The 19,521-nt window shown below is 34.6% G+C and overlaps 1 protein-coding gene across 5 annotated transcripts in view; it reads right to left on the minus strand.

Moving 5' to 3' along the window:
* Positions 1-19,521, minus strand: part of DMXL1 (Dmx like 1) — a 132,029-nt gene that overhangs the window by 73,730 nt on the left and 38,778 nt on the right. For 3 of the 5 annotated variants that reach the window (XM_068980120.1, XM_068980119.1, XM_068980118.1), the window contains exons 10-20: positions 16,683-16,895; positions 15,154-15,407; positions 14,358-15,042; positions 14,146-14,267; positions 11,778-11,867; positions 11,596-11,698; positions 10,357-10,476; positions 9,858-10,079; positions 5,503-7,188; positions 4,163-4,270; positions 93-262 (exon numbers count right to left, since the gene is read on the minus strand). In XM_068980120.1, coding sequence (XP_068836221.1) covers positions 93-262; positions 4,163-4,270; positions 5,503-7,188; positions 9,858-10,079; positions 10,357-10,476; positions 11,596-11,698; positions 11,778-11,867; positions 14,146-14,267; positions 14,358-15,042; positions 15,154-15,407; positions 16,683-16,895 — 3,773 coding nt within the window. The remainder of the gene's footprint in view (positions 1-92; positions 263-4,162; positions 4,271-5,502; positions 7,189-9,857; positions 10,080-10,356; positions 10,477-11,595; positions 11,699-11,777; positions 11,868-14,145; positions 14,268-14,357; positions 15,043-15,153; positions 15,408-16,682; positions 16,896-19,521) is intronic. The other 2 variants (XM_068980121.1, XM_068980122.1) reach the window with 2 other exon arrangements.

Genomic DNA, 19,521 nt, shown 5'->3' on the forward strand with positions numbered 1-19,521 from the left:
ACTGCTTAAAGAGTACCAGGAGAGTAAATATGGAATACCATTTCAATAAACATCCAATACATATTATTTCTACACCAAAATAAAACACTCACCTTTTCTATGCACTTGCGTAAGATGCGGGTATTCCGGACCCACCACCCCACACCCATAGCTCTAAGTTCAGACCACGTAGGATCGTCTTTCTGCATCGCTGGCAACATGTTCAGTAGTTCTTCTTCTGCTACTGAATGAAATGCCCAGGCAAAATGACTAGTAGAGAGTCCTGAAGAAATATCAGAAATAATGTTTATAAGAAATATGACTGTATAATTATGATCAGAAACGAATGCTCATGTTTGCAACAGAAATGCCTAAAAGTTTATACGTAAGACTTACAGAGTTATAATTATTAAATGTTTGAGGTTAGAGGGAATATGTGTTGGTTTTTTATCTTGCTCCTCCAAATAACTTGATCACATCAATATTTTCTACAATGAGTACATAGTGTCTATAATTAAAATATATTTTTTTAAAAAAAGATAAAAAATGCTTATGGACAAATGCCACTGTGCTGAGTCTTTCTATTCTCTAGTATGTTTGGTCTCCTTTCGTCAATATGTGTTGTGTGGATTTAATTCTATGGAATTAAAAAAGCATAGAGACAGTACAGATGGTGAATAGAACTTAAGACTTCAAAAACTTTGGAGTCAAAAATGCATAAATTAAATTCCAGCTCCATCCTAACTAACTATATAACGATGGGTAAGTTACTTAGTCTCTTGATTCCTCAATTTCCTTATTTACAAGATGTGAATAACTGTGGTACCTACCTCATTACATTCTTGTGAGGATTAAAGTTTGCAGATGACATGATCCTCTACATAGAAAACCCTAAAGACTCCACCAGAAAATTACTAGAGCTAATCAATGAATATAGTAAAGTTGCAGGATATAAAATCAACACACAAAAATCCCTTGCATTCCTATACACTAATAATGAGAAAGTAGAAAAAGAAATTACGGAAACAATTCCATTCACCATTGCAACAAAAATAATAAAATACTTAGGAATATATCTACCTAAAGAAACTAAAGACCTATATATAGAAAAGTATAAAACAATGGTGAAAGAAATCAAAAAGGACACTAATAGATGGAGAAATATACCATGTTCATGGATTAGAAGCATCAATATAGTGAAAATAAGTATACACCCAAAGCAATCTACAGATTCAATGCAATCCCTATCAAGCTACCAGCGGTATTTTTCACAGAGCTAGAACAAATAATTTCAAGATTTGTATGGAAATACAAAAAACCTCGAATAGCCAAAGCAATCTTGAGAAAGAAGAATGGAAGTGGAGGAATCAACCTGCCTCTTCAGGCTCTACTACCAAGCCACAGTCATCAAGACAGTATGGTACTGGCACAAAGACAGAAATATAGATGAATGGAACAAAATAGAAAGCCCAGAGATAAATCCACACACCTATGGACACCTTATCTTCGATAAAGGAGGCAAAATATATAATGGAGTAAAGACAATCTCTTTAACAAGTGGTGCTGGGAAAACTGGTCAACCACTTGTAAAAGAATGAAACTAGATCACTTTCTAACACCATACACAAAAATAAACTCAAAATGGATTAAAGATCTAAATGTAAGACCAGAAACTATAAAACTCCATGAGGAGAACATAGGCAAAACACTCTCCAACATAAATCACAGCAGGATACTCTATGATCCACCTCCCAGAATTCTGGAAATAAAAGCAAAAATAAACAAATGGGATCTAATTAAAGTTAAAAGCTTCTGCACCACAAAGGAAACTATAAGCAAGGTGAAAAGACAGCCTTCAGAATGGGAGAAAATAATGGCAAATGAAGCAACTGACAAACAACTAATCTCAAAAATATACAAGCAACTCATGAAGCTCAATTCCAGAAAAACAAACGACCCAATCAAAAAATGGGCCAAAGAACTAAATAGACATTTCTCCAAAGAAGACATACGGATGGCTAACAAACACATGAAAAGATGCTCAACATCACTCATTATTAGAGAAATGCAAATCAAAACCACAATGAGGTACCATTTCACACCAGTCAGAATGGCTGCGATCCAAAAGTCTACAAGCAATAAATGCTGGAGAAGGTGTGGAGAAAAGGGAACCCTCCACCACTGTTGGTGGGAATGCAAACTAGTACAGCCACTATGGAGAACAGTGTGGAGATTCCTTAAAAAATTGCAAATAGAACTGCCTTATGACCCAGCAATCCTACTGCTGGGCATACACACTGAGGAAACCAGAAATGAAAGAGATACATGTACCCCAGTGTTCATCGCAGCACTGTTTATAATAGCCAGGACATGGAAGCAACCTAGATGTCCATCAGCAGATGAATGGATAAGAAAGCTGTGGTACATACACACAATGGAGTATTACTCAGCCATTAAAAAGAATACACTTGAATCAATTCTAATGAGGTGGATGAAACTGGAGCCGATTATACAGAGTGAAGTAAGCCAGAAAGAAAAACACCAATACAGTATACTAACACATATATATGGAATTTAGAAAGATGGTAATGATGACCCTGTATGCAAGACAGCAAAAGAGACACAGATGTATAGAACAGTCTTTTGGACTCTGTGGGAGAGGGAGAGGGTGGGATGATTTGGGAGAATGGTATTGAAACATGTATAATATCATATAAGAAACAAATCGCCAGTCTAGGTTTGATGCAGGATACAGCATGCTTGGGGCTGGTGCACTGGGATGACTCAGAGAGATGGTATGGGGAGGTAGGTGGGAGGGGAGTTCAGGATTGGGAACACGTGTACACCCATGGCAGATTCATGTTGATGTATGGCAAAACCAATACAGTATTGTAAAGTAAAATAAAAAAATATATATAAAATAAAATTGTAAAAAAAATAAATAAATAAAAGAAATAATATAGTTGAAGCATTTGGGATAGTACCTAGCACATAATAACTTTTATTACCCCATATCACCATATTAATAAGATACTTTTATATTTATAAAGTATTATTTACATCAGCAAGTCTCTTGATCTATTGGCTCACACAGGTGGTGTTAATCATTCAGTTTCTATTTTGTCTCTTCAAATTACATTTTGTTTAGCATTAATGAATGAAGTAAATGATTAATTATAAGATTTGGCTTTGACTTATACAAACATATGAACTCAAATTTTTAATGTAATATACAATGACAAGGAATCTGAATTGCCCACAAGACTCAAGTCTTTGGCAATAAAGAAACTGTAAATAAAGAAGAAATAAACATTTATACTGTGAATGGACTGTTGTTCTAAATTATTTTTAGATTCCCTCGTATCTCTCAACCAAGTTTAATAATTTTTCATAAATAAATAAATATCTGACTTAGAATTTTAGCTTCTCTTTTCTAAGACTAAATGCAAAATGAAAGGGAGGAGGAAGCAGAGAGAAAAGAGACAGAGACCAATGAGAAAAGGTTAAGCTGTAGAGTTCCAACACCACTGTTTAAACTTTTAGATCCAACAATCTGAGAAGCTGGCTCTATTTCTTAAACCTTGGGGTACTTAGTCAATAAATACCTTGTTTTGTTTAAGTTACCTTAGATTTAAGTAAAGTATTTCTGTTACTTTGGAGTCCTGACTAATAATATAAAAGTATTTGAAATGTTATTAAACTAGTATCTGAAATATATATTAATGTTAATAGCAGTTTTGGGAGTGGAAAGATTTTTATTTTCTATGTTCTGTACTCTTTCTTTGTAAAACAATTAAAATTGAGTATATATTATTTCTCTATTCAAGTTATACTCAAATTTGGGGGGAAAATGAATTTAGATGGATGTCAATCAAAGAGAATAAAGAATATTTAAATAAATTGAAGAGAATGAAATAATACTAATTGGCCTATAATGTATAATGCATTTGAAGTAATATTCAATTGTCCAAAATCCACTTCTTCACTAACTCTATCTACGAAATAAATTTCAGAATTTTAAAGCAAAGAAGATGAGGTGAAAGCCAATGTTTTTAACACAAATTAAGGAAATTCAGAATATATCAAACTTGTCATGATCATATCCAGGCAAACAAAACTTAAATGTTCTTAAACCTCTCTTCCACTTGGCTTACTTCCTTTTACTAGATTACTACCAAATCACCTTGGCGAAGCAGTTGAGCTCGATAAGCTGGAAGAGAAGTTGTAAGAAAAGTATGAAGTCGAACAGCCAGAAGAAATTTTAAGCCACATTCATCAAGAGTTTCTCCACCTATAAAACAGAAAAAAAAGTATTTTTACCTATAAAAACCCATTTCAAGAGCAAAACACAAGTAAGTGGTAATAATTCTGTCAAGCAGGGCATGTCACAGCACCAAACTCAGGGTAAAACATTGTGAAACTGACAAAAGCTGTCAATCTAAACACTATCTTTCTTTTTTTCTATACAATTATACATTATAGGAAAAGCTATATAGTTTAATAATTTAAAAACTAATAAAGAGAACAAATTGACTCAGGATCTCTGATTTTTTTAAATAATATAATCTCCTCTGACATGAATATTTAAATTAAAATCTGAAGGAATTTTAAAAAAGTTTAACCTCTGTGGTACGTGGTACAATATTTTCCATATTGATCCAAGTCATATGCCCCATCCAGTAACTGTCAACACTAGAAGAAATGGCTACATGGTAGTGGGACCTGATTTTTACATGAAGAAAAACAAACAGTTGTAATATAGTCAGATCAAGAAATAATATCTACTAGTAATATTTAATATTGTAATTCACAACCAACTTTTCTTAAAGTTGTAATTTTTATTATTGTTATTTTTTCTTAAAATTACCCCACATTCTCCTTTCAAGCAAAGTGCAAAGGGTGCATCCTACTGACCTATATCTGGTACTTAAGGCTAGGCTGTTAATTTCGTATCTTACTTGAAATCTGATGGGAATTTTATAAATTTTATTCATAACTCAGGAGATTAAAAATAAAAAATGTTGAGTGAGGGAAAGAACTAATTTTAGTAGGTTTGTTTGTTATTCTAGGAAGGAGTATACATTAATGGTAATTTTTAAAAACCTCACTGTTAACCCAAATTTATAGTGAATTGCCATGATGTGAGAAAAAAAACACTTTTTATTTGGGGGTATCTAAGATATTTATTAAGAATGTTAACTTTCACTAAACTTAAAAGTAATGGATCAGATTGGATTTTTGTTATTAAGTAGACAGGTAAAATGGACTGGATTTTTGTTATTAAGTAGACAGGTAAAGATGAATTGGCATAATGAACCGCTGTGCACTTTCTCAGAGTACTGTAACTTATGGGATAAAAACATATATTCAAGTTAAAACTGTTGTGAAGGCAACAATGATGACATAACAAACCTTTATGGCTATCATTTTTACAAAAATTATTTAAGATGATTTTCTGTGAAAAAATAAGTAAAAATAGTATCATCAGTTTTCCCCCTAATCCTGTACCCAACTTAGTTTTACCTTGGCTTCGGTCTCTGCTTTCTCCAATATCAGTGCTGGTAGTTGCAATTGTATCTGCTAAAGCCATCAAAGACATCTGCTCCATCCGGCTGAGTCCTGGTAAACTAGAATGAAGTAAGTGGCCAGAAAGAACCTGAGCATGCTCAGGACCAAAGTAAGTTGGACTGTACTGTGAAAGGTCAATAACCACAGGCTCTGTATTTTCTTCATCTGTCTCTAACACATGACGATCAGTCACTAAAACTGGCATCTGAAAAAGCTCATCATAATTTTCTTTTGACAACTGGTTTGAGTTATTTAAGGTACTCTGATTACTAGATCTCTCTAAGGATGAGTAATAGCTATCATCATCTGCTGCAAGTAAGGCATATAAAGGAAGTGGAGGGACGGAATCGATTTCTGTGTAGTCTGTATTTTCACTTTTGTTGAATGCCTGGGGGTCTCTAGTAGTACTTCCACTAGCACTGATGGTGAGAGACCTAAGGCGGCGCTCATGATTAGATTCAGCTTCATTCAGAGCCACGACTTCCCCGGCAATGCACTTGACAAGATGTGACAAGATGGCCTTTGCTCTCCGAACTTTGCCAAGATCCATGAGTTCCAAAAGTTGCAAAGGATGGTACTGAGGTAGAGTTGGGGAAAGAACATGAGCTGCTTCAAAAAGACCCGAATCTTCCATATCCACAGAAGGATCAAACGCAGTTTTCTTCCCACAGATCTTCTGTGCAAGACTAGTCATGGATCGAGTCAGAGCTTTCTTTGGAGGATGTAATCCAGAACTTGAGGAGTTACTCTGTTTTATTAAACTCGTTATAGATGGAGTGCTCCCATTATATGAATCTGTTGTAACAGGCTCTTGTTTAGAAGATGGCTGCCACTGGGAATACACATGCATTTCACAATCCATTCCTACCACCAGGATGCCATCTCGGACCCAAGATAAAGAAACAGGAAAAGGTGGAGAGCCTTCTACAGAAGAAACCAAGTCCACACTTCGTAACAGTACAAACTGAGAAAGAGGCACAACTTTAGTACTTTCCCAGAGAGGAAACGCCAGGCTTTCCTTACCAGCCTGTTCTTGTACTTTGCCAGACAGGGGTCCATACATAAAAAGTTTTGATCCAATTCCTACAGTCAGAATATGAGAACCATCTTCTCTAGACATCCAATCTAAGTGAACTAAATGCTTTGTGTTTGATGTGACACTTTCTTTACTAGATAAATAGATCTCTTGTTTATTATAGGCCACTAAATTGCTATCAATACTAATGCCAGAATCCAACACTGTATTTAACTCATCTAAATGAATTGTTTGCTCAAGGACCCAACATGAACCTCCTGTAGACTCACATTCAAAAATACTTACATGCATCACAAAGTCCTGAGAAGATCTACTATTAGACATAGGCTGCTTATATGCTACTGCTAAACGATTTGTGTGTGCACAGCTGACTTCTATAGGCCTACCAGGTACAGTTATACTGCTATTGCTCTGTAGTCCATCTTCAATAAGTAATGGCCATTCTTCCCAAATGTACGTAAGATCTGTTTCTCCATTCTTTGATGTGGCAGATTCTCCAGCCATTACTCTACATCTCCAGAATCTTACTTTCTCATCTGAGCATGAAGTTGCCAATAAATAAGGTGCACTGCATATGGGATATATGGAAGAAGAACTCAGATGTCCTAAAATAAAAATAACCCATTAACAAAATGTCAAATGATGTCAAAATAATCCATTAATAAAATGTCAAATTTGGTAAATATGTCTGTCTTCTTGTACTAAAGGTTTTAGTCTTTTGCATGAACTAGCATTAACAACATGACAGCCAATATTTAGCTTAAGGATCAATAAGATCAGTAAGAGATCAACAAGATCAACAAGATCAGCTTTTAATGACATCAAAATGGTATATAAAAATGACATTATTATCAAAACCTTGAGCCAAAAAAGAACTCAGATAATTTACAGCTAAGGACTCTCTGACTAAATGTGTATCTTATGCCTAAACAAAATAGCCAGATTAAGGCAGAATTAGAAAATCTAAATCCTAGTCCTGGTTTTCAATCCAGCATTCTGTTCACATCTCTTTGCTAGCATTATGTATTATTATAAATCTAATTTTAAAGATATCAATACATTTAAAAAATTCATCAATATTCACTGGCTACTTCTCTATAATATTTTTAAATATAGCTGTGTGAATGGCTTACAATTATTTAAGTACTAAAAGGGCCTTCCATGATTGAAGCTGTATTTCAAGGAAATGATGCTGAGAACATTCTCAGATGGGACATATGTTTCCTTGGGTTTAATGTAATTAAATACTCAATTTCCTAAATCAGGCATTGGCAAACTTTTCTTAAAAGGCCAAAGAGTAATAATTAGGCTCTGCTAGCCACAGAGTCTCTGTTGTAACTACTCAACTCTGCCATTGTAGAACAAAAGCAGCCATACACAAACGTAGACAAATAGGTGTGGCTATGTTCCAAACTTATTTATGAAACAAGTAGGTGACCCATAGTTTGTCAAGCCCTATCCTAAACTATTAAATATAAATTACTAACCACAATATAGATGCTACATGGAACATCTATCATATTTTAAAAGCATATTTCAACATATTGTTAGTAAGTTTTTTTTAAGTCCTCAAGGACTTAGCAGTACTACAAAAGGACACAATTAACATTGTTCAGTAGTTTCTCTGAGCTAAACAAATAATAAAAGAGTTTAGTGGTTATTTAGTCACTGCTAAGTGTGTCTGACTCTTGCAACCCCATGGATTGTAGCCTACCAGGCTCCTCTGTCCACTGGATTTCCTAGGCAAGAATCCTGGAATGCTGTTTCCTTCTCCAGGAGATCTTCCCAACCCAGGGATCTAACCTGCATTTCCTGCACTGCAGGTGGATTCTTTACCGCTGAGCTACCAGGGAAGCCATCCCTTCCCAAAAGTCTCAGTTTAAAAAAAAATTGTTAAGACTAGGAAAAAAAGCTTTTATCATATGCTACTGCTTTTGTCAAACAAAAGAAATTTCTTCTCCTGCCCTAGGACTTTTTTATTGTAAACTCAACTTGCACCAAAGATTATTTTTAGAAACATCTTCAGTTTCTCTTATATTTGCTATAAAAATTTTTTAGAATTGAGTAGTGAAGAGTATACTTTTTTGGCTAAGGATGCTGCTGCTACTGCTAAGTCACTTCAGTCATTTCAGACTCTGTGCGACCCCACAGACAGCAGCCCACCAGGCTCCCCCATCCCTGGGATTCTCCAGGCAAGAACACTGGAGTGGGTTGCCATTTCCTTCTCCAATGCATGAAAGTGAAAAGTGAAAGTGAAGTCGTTCAGTCATGTCCAACTCCGAGAAACCCCACGGACTGCAGCCTACCAGGCTCCTCCGTCCATGGCATTTTCCAGGAAAGATTACTGGAGTTGCCATTGCCTTCTCCAATGGCTGAGGATAACAGCTCTTAAAATTTCATCAATACAAAAGTCATTTTTTTCCAAACTTTAACTTTCCTTGCACTGATTCCTCTTTTATTAAAATATAAAAAAAAAAATCTCAGAATGTTTAAAAAAATTTCACGACACTGTAATACTCCTGCTAACTTCACCAATTACAAAAGATTAAGTGCTTGATTACATGGCAACCTGAAGAGCATTCGAAGTAACTAGTCAAAAGTGGTAAGTAAAGAAGACCAAAAATCCACACTGTGACTATGAAAATGAAAGAACTAGGTGATTAAAAAGATGGATTTTTGTCTTAGTTTTCATGATACCCTTGATACCTTGAAATTCTGTACACTGGAATGACCTGGAAGGTTTGTCAAAGTAAGACTGCTGGGTCCCACACCAGAGTTTATGATTCAGTAAGTCTAGGGTATGACCCAAGAATTTTTACTTCTTACAACTTCCCAAACAAGTTGCTGATGCTGCTGGTCTGGGGACCACATTTTGAGGACCACTGCCCTAAGGATGAGGATGATAAATATTTATCAGGAACTACACACTTAAGAGTCCTTCACAGCACAGAGCTCCTGGCCACCATTACCAATATTATCAGTTGGCAAATAGGTGCAACTCCATTAAGTCTGCCCTGGAAACTTTCACTTCGTCTTTACAAAAGGATAATAAAAACTTGTCTTGGAAATCAATATTTAAGACAGTTCTGGCTGACAAATGTCAGAGTAATCATAATGAGAAACTTAAATTTTTAATTTAGGATATTGAAAGGTATTCTTTCCATTTCTGCTCCTGTGTGAATTTAAAAAATGGGAGTTGCACCTATTTTTAAATACACAGTAAGCCTTCATGCACTGCCAAATGTATCAGTCTCTTTTTACAAAGTTTACACACCTGCTGATGGCTTAACACTTATTATCTCAACTCCTTCTGGCAAATGCAACTCTTGGCTATAAACCATTTCTGAAGACAGAGTCAACTTGCTGGTACTCTGGAGATTTGCTCTGCAAGCCTGATACTTTTGCGAAAAGGGGGATAGGATCTTCTCTGGAGAAGAAGAATAAAGTTCTTCTGGCTGCCAAGTTGCTTCAGATATTTTTGTATCTACTTTTTCATCTATAAAACATAAAAAAAGAACCAAAACACTGGGAGGGAACCCCTATAAACATTAAAATTGCTAAATTTTATAATCCAAAACTGCCTTATAAAAGATAAAAATGTAAACATATTCCTATGTTTCTTTATAACAAGAAAACTGAGAAATTTTTTTCCTTAATTAACAGAATAAACTACAATTATCCTGTCAATAAAAATAGCTTAAAAAATATCCACCAATCTATCTATACATACTTTGTTAATCTAAGTCTACTAATAGAAAAAAAAAAAACCTCACCCAATGAGACAGGAATGGACTTTAAATGCAAATTCCACATGTGTAACAATGAACGGTTGTCTTGGGTGCACTCTATTACAATTAGGTAGAATTTTTCAGAAAATCCATTAGGTGAGCTGCCTGTTGGTATTAATGATATATTTCACTATTAACATAGACAGCTATTAACATCTTAATATGAAAAATGAAAAATAAAGAACATTCTGTTGATATAAATAACCCTTTACATCCATATTTCTCATTTTCAGCATCTTTCCATCATTGTATTTAAAGGTTACAAAAGCACTACAAGCATTTTTGCAAAGTTCAAAATTCTCAGGGAAAATGATAGAAGACTAAGAGAGCAGTGGTAAGAAATTAGACATTCAACATAAAGGTGTAGAATTCAAAAAGGTACTTCTTAAAGGAGGAAAAAATGGAAAAAGGGTAAAGAAATGATGTACAAGAAAATAAAAATAACCTGAAACAAATACAGAATGCAGTTATTATTATTATTTGAGTCTTGATAATCGACTTTTAGAGCAATAGGTACACACTGTACAGTTCCTTGGTAAGTAAAGTTATTTTTGAGTTTGGTTTGGCTCTGTAATCAAAACTAATAACCAAGATATTTTAGCTTTATTTTCCTGATTTTCTTTATTTAAAATAACAGCTAATACTGGGAGGATGAATTTAATATCATTTTTAAAACTGCTTAATTGTAAAAAAAAGTATTAATTAAAACCGCCTATATAACTTTAAGTTTGTAGCTAATGCTTTAAATTGTAGATTTTTAAAGGGTCAGGTGCCAATATCATTCAAATTATTAGGGCAGGACCCCTCCCATGCAAAGAGCACTCACACATTAATGATAAAGAACATGTCTATGATACTTTTTTTAAAAACATAATTGATGTGAGTTCCCTGGCAATCCTGTGGTTAGGACTCTGTACTCTAACTGCCAAGGGCCTGGGTTTGATCCCTAGTTGAGGAACTAATATCCTGCATGCCAGGTAGCATGGCTAAATACAGATTAATTAATTATAGTATTTTAAAAAACCATAACTGACAAACTCCTTTAATTTTTTCATTATTATTGCCTTGTTAAGAATAAAAAGATACTGGTATTTATGACAAATATTATCACAAATGTACATAGGAAAAATTTAAACTCAGACATGAAACACTGTATCAATTTATCTTTATTAACTGCTTAACATACTGTACATTTTATAGCTCATTACATAAAAAATTCTTTACCTGCATCAGATAACATTCTGTCTTTTCCCAGTCTTTTCTTCTCAAGATTATTCAAAATGAAGTCTTCTTGAAAAACATGAAGTAGTTGGGTTTTTCTGCCTTGCTGAATGTAAATAAATACCAACATAAGTTGACACACATATTATTTATTAATGCTAAGTGGCCAGAAAAATAATACTTACAAGTTTGGTAATGGGATCTAATGCGATAATGCATCCTGGCCTGGCTGTTGACTGTTGACTTACGATGTTAAACACTTCACCAACATATTTCTGTTTTTGAAAAAATGGATATTTCCTTTATTAAACAATTAAATTTAAAAAACAATAAAAAATGATGTAAAATTTGAGGCATAACAGACAATAAATAAGTTTAGGTGAGACTAAATAAGTTCACAAGTCTCTTTTATTATAAACATTCTGGGATTTTACCAGGCAATTACACAGGAATGAACAGAGTTATATAGCTCAGTTGGTGCAGAGAAAAACAAAAGCAATGTTTGGTAATCGTTAAGGAGAAAAAGTATTTTATATTTTTAACTATGAAAGACTGACTTCAATCTCACAGAAATGTTCCAAGAATCAAAGCTTTTTAGCATTAACTTTGACAAACAAATCTAAATAAACAAATTAGTATACTATTTATAAATAGTGATTTCTTGAGCCACATCATCTCCTGACTGCTCTTGTCAAGGTTAAATTCAATCTTCATCATGCCTGATCTATCAGCATATGAATCTGTTATTTCTTCCTCCTAGAAATTTCTTCATTTTGGCTTCCTTTATACACCACACTCACCCCACTTTTAACAATGGAATGCCCCAGGGTTCAATCTTCCTATCATTTCTACTTTCCAACTATAGCCTCTCCCTCAGAGATCTCATTCAGCATCACAACTTTATATTCTAACAGGTACTTATTTTCTATCTTCAGACAAGGCCTCCCTCTAAACTCCAGACACTAGCCTACTAGATCTCTTGGATATCAAACAGGCATTTCAAAATTAACATGTCCAAAGTTAGGCTCTTGAATCCTCCCTGCACCTCAAAACCTATTTACACATTCTTCACATCTCAAGGCAAACCTTGGGAGTTATCCTCTTTTTCTCACACAAACCCCATACCCAGTCCAATCCTTATAGTCAATGTTCAAAACACATTCAGATTTGACCAATTCTTATCCTCTTTATCACCACACCACTTGCTACCATTCTAACCCCCTTTCACTCTTTCTTAAACTACTGTAATAGCTTCCTGAATTGGTCTCTCTGATAACACTTCTGCTTCCCATGTCTAATCTATATAGCAAACAGAGTGATATTTTAAAGCCTAAGTCAGATCATATCACTGTCATTCTTTACACCAGTTTCTATGTCATTCAGAGTAAAATTCAAAGTAACTACAATGGCCTATGAGGTCTTTTACTGCAAAGGCCAGGCTAACTTTTTAACTTTATTTTTTATTACTTTCCACCTCATTTATCCTACACCAGCCACAACAGGCTCCTTGATGAGCCTTACCTACCAAACATGCTCTGGTCTGAGGATCTTTACACTTGCTTTGCTGAAATACTTTTCTCACTAAATACCCACACAGGTAGCTCCTTCATCTCCTTCAGGTCTTTGCTCAAACTGTACCACTTCTGTGAGGCTTTCCCTGACCAGCACTTTACTTGGCACTCCCTACTACTTCTGCAACACTTTCTCTCCAAAGTATTTATTAATATATTTTGACCTTTTTTCTATATTCTTTCACTGAATGTAAGCTGAGATTTTTGTCTGTTTTATTCACATCTAAATTTCCAGCACTTAAAAACAATTTCTGAAAAAGAGAAGACCCTCAAGAAATATGTTGCTACTATAACACTGTATGCTTTAAAAAAAAAACTTTGTCTTCTGTAAAATAACTTAGGGGAAAACAAAAAAAAAGATAGGGGCAGACCACTGATAACCAAACTGAAAGCTTTTTTCTCTTGATTAAGATTAAAATGCCACTCATTATTTCAGCTTCCCCTGTTCATAAATAACCTACAGATGAACCAACATGATTCAGCAATATACTGCCAGAAGTCCCCATGTATCTCTGAGCCAGGAAATACTATGAGACTTCCCTGGTGTCTCAGTGATAAAGAATCTGCCTGCCAATGCAAGAGACATGGGTTCGATCCCTGGGTTGGGAAGATTCCCTGGAGAGGGAAATGGCAACCCACTCCAGTATTCCTGCCTAGAAATCCCACACACTGAGGAGCCTGGTAGGCCACAGCCCATGAGGTTACAAAGGAGTCAGACATGACTTGCGGCTGAACAACAAAAGGAAGTACTACATATTGTTGGACATTAGATTCTACTTTTGGAATGAATCAAAGACATGGTTTCTTTTTAAGGGATTGGGATCACTATAAGACTATCACTAAGACTATAATGTAAATGTTCAAAAAATTACTAAAAATACATTATAAATTTTATATGACAATCCTAGAAATTGCTCAGTAAGTATAAATTAACTATTTAAACATCATATTTTATTGTTAGTTTCAAAAGTCATTTACTTACAGAAATTTCAGGATTGGAAAGCTCATATAATAGCTTCTTGGCATCAATAACTGCTTCATATAATCTCAGATATTGCCCATCACTTGCTACAAAGCACGCACTAGGAGAGTTGCAATATGCACCTAGATGTATTTTAAAAATATTTAAAATTTAACTTTTAAGCAATAATGTCAGAAAATCTGAAGTTCTTAAGTAAAAATCAGAATGCTTACCTAGACAATAACTGGGAATAAGAGTGGGCAGCCATGCCACATTGGAAAATGCAGAAACGTGAAGAGAATTAATCCGGGCAAGCTCAGAAACACCTCCAGAGAAAGACAATGGCCCAACTGGATCAACTCTCCAAAGAATAAGCTCACTGTAAACTGCATTGGGATCCTGAAAGGCCATGTCAATAGTGCTTTCATTCTGTTGTGCCAAAGGACATTCTTCAATATTCACAGTGTCATCAGGTTGCTTTTGGTTATCAATATCTGGTGTCCTTAATGCATTATGGTGTGACGTTGTCAGCAATAACGGTAATACTGAGTGACAAGCTAAATCATTAAGATGAAAGCGATGACCACAGTATCTGGATTTGTGGGAAATACTGAGAACTGTAGAAAAAGCAGATTCTTCGGCAAAACTGACAAGCCATTGATTCAGGGAGCCATCAGCGTGCTTTGAAATCATCATAACATTAGGGGTAAAAATACTTAATTTTAAACTATTAGTTGATTTACTGTGACCAGAAGAGATAAGCATTGACGTGGAACGTGTCAGGCTGGAAGGTTTTTGTTTCCCTTGCTGAATAGCCAAGTCAACATTCTTGGTACAGGCATACATCACTATGCTTTTACAGAGAGAGTTTGCATCACCTGTGGGGAAAGCTACAGGAATTCTGGAAACAAAGGACACCTGGAATTAAGAACGTGAGCATTAGAAGACATGAAACTATATAAAGAGGTTTTACAAAACAGTACCCACATTTAACAAAAAGCTGCTCTCCAGAGATCATAAAAATAATACCTGTACTTGACGAAACATACCAGGCTGGTATTCGTCCAGCCAATCCACATGCCAAACCAGCAAAGAACCATCCATGGGATGAATACTGAATAGCATGTCTGCATTTTTACTCCATTCAGACAGAAGTACTTCAATCTGATGATCAATGGCAGATGATGGTAATGATACAAAACTTGAATTTGGTACCAGTTTATCACCACCCAATTCCTTCTTTTCATGATTTATTTTCAGATCATCAACGCTGTCATCGATCTCTATAAGCAAAAGAGTTCATGAACCATATAAATACAATCAAGCTACTACTATAAATTAAGAAATGCATTCTTAATCTATCTTTACAAATGCATTCAAAATGAAACACATGTTTTCATATAAATAGGAAATGGGGTTCCCTTTAAAAATAATTTTGCTCCAGGAATATAAGGCCACTGGAGTTAACTCAGTAATCAGAAGACCCAAAGGGCTGAGTCACTGGATTATCAGTAGAAGGACTAATACTGACTGGAAAATAGGTAAAGGGGGCACAAAGAGTCAGACACAACTGAGCGACTAACACTTACTTACTTAAAGGGAGCATAAACTTGGAAAACAGTACTGGGGGGGGAGCAATTTGGCAAAAGTTACTGAAATTTTAAAATGCTCACGCAATATGCTAATTCCCCATCTAGGGATCCACCTTAGAGAAAACTTCACACAAAGATAAAGAGACGTGTGATTTTACCATTATCAGTATATACTGAGAAACAACTGAAATCAATTTAAATGTCTATCAACAAAGAAAACGCTTAAGTTTTCTCTTGAGTCTCCTGATTCAGGACCTGTTAAAAATAATGAGCAAGAAAAGTGTCAAACACTGAATTTAAGCAAGCTACAGAACATGATGTTCATTTAAAAATGAAATCCCATAATACAATTAAAAAGAAACTACCTTTACATATACTTGCATGAGCATAGAAAAAAACAAAATCTGGAAGAATGCTCATCAAATTTAACAGTATGGAAACTTTATACATGATGGTACTGTTAAATTTTTTTTAAGGGGAACATGTAAACTTGTAATTTAAAAAACACTTGATTTCTCTCTACTTGACTGAGGCTGAATGAATAGAAACTGAATGTAGAGCTTAAGCCCTAAGTGTACTGCTTCTCAAACTTAAATATACATACAACTCATTTGGGAATTTCACTAAATTGCAGATTCTTGTTTAGCAGCTCCAGGTGGAGCATGAGATTGTGCATTCCTAATAGTGCCAATGCTACCAGTCTGCAGATAGTCCTCTGAGCAGCAAGACCCTAGTGGCCCACAGAAGCATAAGTATGGAGAACTCTAAATCCCTACATTACCATCAGGAAGTAAGACACTTGGAACAAAACCGTCTATACTGGATTATTATATGAGCTAGTCCAAATGTGTATTATGCCGATGAAATCTGAAGGTTATTCCTAATAGTAGCTGATGCTACCCTAATATAAAAATCTTCGCTATCTTAAACAAAACGTCATAGTTTTTATCCTTCGTAAAGCTTTACCTTCATCAGATTTTACATCTGCCTGATTAGAATCTTCTACACTGGTCTCAGAAGATGGTTGCTCAAAACTTTTTCTAAGTTGTTGTAAAAAGACTTCCATGGACAAAGAAAAATGCAACTCTTTATTGTTTAGCCAGTGTACCACAAAAGGTCCACTCTTCTCTTCATTTTCACTTAGACTCAGAGAGGTAATAGAAGGAAGAAGTGGAATGTCTACAAAGAACAAGAAAAAAAAAATCAAAATTATAATTTCTATCATGCTAGCATATAAAACACATTTTATTTAATCTGTAAGACTCACAATATAATGGTTCCCACAATTATTACTAATGAAAAAACAGAATTAAATGGTGTATTTAATATACTTATTGTAAAGGACAGAAAAGTACACATTCTAAGTCACATACCATAACTTACTTATGTATACATATATATGTATTTTTCTACAATTATAAAATGTTCTCATTAAGAAACCTATCTATAATTTGTAGACGTGTAAACAGAATAGTGTTCATAATTTATACAGAAACTCACTAGAAACATATTTTAACTTGATCTACCATTAAAAATGTCATGATCAAGTTGTCAAAGGAACCAGTGATATGTTTACCTCAACAGCAACAACTTTCTTTTACTTAAGAGACTGACATATTAACATTTTTCATGACCTACCTATCTAATCCTAAGATAAGATACTACAATAGATACTGGTTATTTATTAGCATCAAGATTGAAATCAGATAGTATGAAACTGAGGTTCCCTTCTTATATTCAAGAAAATCATTCAAGACAAGTCAACTCAGCTAAAAAACAAAACAATATCTGGTCCCTTGGTATTACTTTTGAAATCATTGCTAAGTGAAGTATATTGAAGTACAAATTCAAAGTAAAAAATGACAATCCTTACGTAATAGAGGTAAAGAAAGATTTGTCTATTATTATTAAAGTCCAAATCTAAATCATGCTGGTGTCTGCTGAACAGTACAGCCTGGAATAGATTCAGGGAAGGTTAATAATTTTCTCCAGAACAAATCTGCTGGTTTTAAAAAATAGGAAATATAAATAATTTGAATTATTTGTTCAAACACGGTCTATTGCTGGACACCAAGAGAAACAGTATTATAGGGGATAAAGGAAAGGATAAATGAATCTTTTCCCCACTATCTTTTCCCTTCTACTGGAAGTGGTTCTAAGAGTTGATGGATATTATCTAATTCAAGAGCTCTGTTTATATATTCATTAGTATAATTGTTCAATTAGTATTTATCTATCTCCTACCTGGTTATATGCTTCATATGAGCAATGATCAATAATGTTGTGATCATTATTGTATCTCCAGTTCCTATATGGCACTGAACACACAATAAAAGCCTTGAGGGGCTGAACTACCAATTGCACTGTTGCTAGGTGGATGCACAATAGTGTCAGAGATTTAAACTGTCCCCAAGAAACTTCATGGGTAGGATTTTCTGATTTTCAACTTTATAAAATCAACCCAGAAGAAATTAAGTAATCCTGAAGTAGATCACAGGCCTAGCAGTTAAGTACACAAAAAAGGAGGGGCTTAAGCTGACTTAGCAGAAGCATTCTGATTGAAAAGTAATCACATTTCCTTTGCCTTCTGACCTCACTCAAAAAATCTGGTAAAATCATTTCTTATGAGAAATAATCATGGAGAGGGTATAAGTGCTAGAACTAAGAGAACATACTATTATGAACTTCTCTCCTGTATCTATTCTATTGATGAACAAATAAGTGAAGCCAAATCTGCACTGGGCCTTACAGAAAGGTCATTCTAACAGACCTAATTTAAGGAAAGTCTCCACAGAATCTAATATCGCTCCTAAAGTTATTATTTTTATTTGATTTTCCCTAAATGTATGAACTTTTCTTGGGGACCTACAATTTGAAGAAAGGTTTTAAGAGTTTTCCTTATTGTAAGGTAGTCAAGAAGATGTTACATTGTAACTTAGAGTTTCTTTTTCCATAACACCTCAGCCTTTTCTATTAAAGTGAGAATTCAAGCTTTCTTTAGTCTCAAAATACTGTCTTTTACTCACAAAGACTTTCAAAATTATTCCACTGACCTCAGAGCTTCCTCTGGATACTATAAGCACTGACAATATATCTTTTTTGATAAGGTAATAATATAATTTTCAATAAAAATCATTCAATATTCTCCCATTTACATTTTCTTTGCTCATGGATTCTTTTAGTGCTGGGACTGTTATTAACCAAATAAAACTGAAAAAAAAATAGGCAAATACACTTTATTCCTACCACAGGTATCTCTGCACTTTTAACTTATCAAAGCACTTCTCACTTTGATTCAAGTAATTAATGGACTTATTCATTCTATGAACTTCTCACTTTGATTCAAGTAACTAATGGACCATATTCATTCTATGTTTCTTGAAGAACGCAATACTGCAAATCCAGTATGTTATATGTAAATAGGTTGTGCTTAATTTATGTTTAAGAATATCTCAGGACTTCCCTGGTGGTCCAGTGGCTAAGACTCTGCCCTTTCAATACAGAGGGCCTGGATTCAATCCCTGGTCAGGGAACTAGATCCTGCATGCCAAAACTAAGTGTTTTCATGCTGCAATGAAGACCTGGTGCAGCAAAATAAACAAACAAAAGAATATCTCAAAATACACAAAAATTCATTAGAGTGGTTACCTTCTGAGGAGGAAGACTAGGGTGGTGGAATAGATGTGAAGGGAGGTTAACTTTGTATTTCCTATATAGATGGTGTTTATTATGTGCAAATATTATTTTTAACTTTTTCCCAGCAATATTTTAAGGTTCTACCTTAAATGCCCAACTATGACCACCT

Source organism: Capricornis sumatraensis, chromosome 9 (genome assembly GCF_032405125.1).
Source record: "Capricornis sumatraensis isolate serow.1 chromosome 9, serow.2, whole genome shotgun sequence".
NCBI classification, from domain to species: Eukaryota; Metazoa; Chordata; class Mammalia; order Artiodactyla; family Bovidae; genus Capricornis; species Capricornis sumatraensis.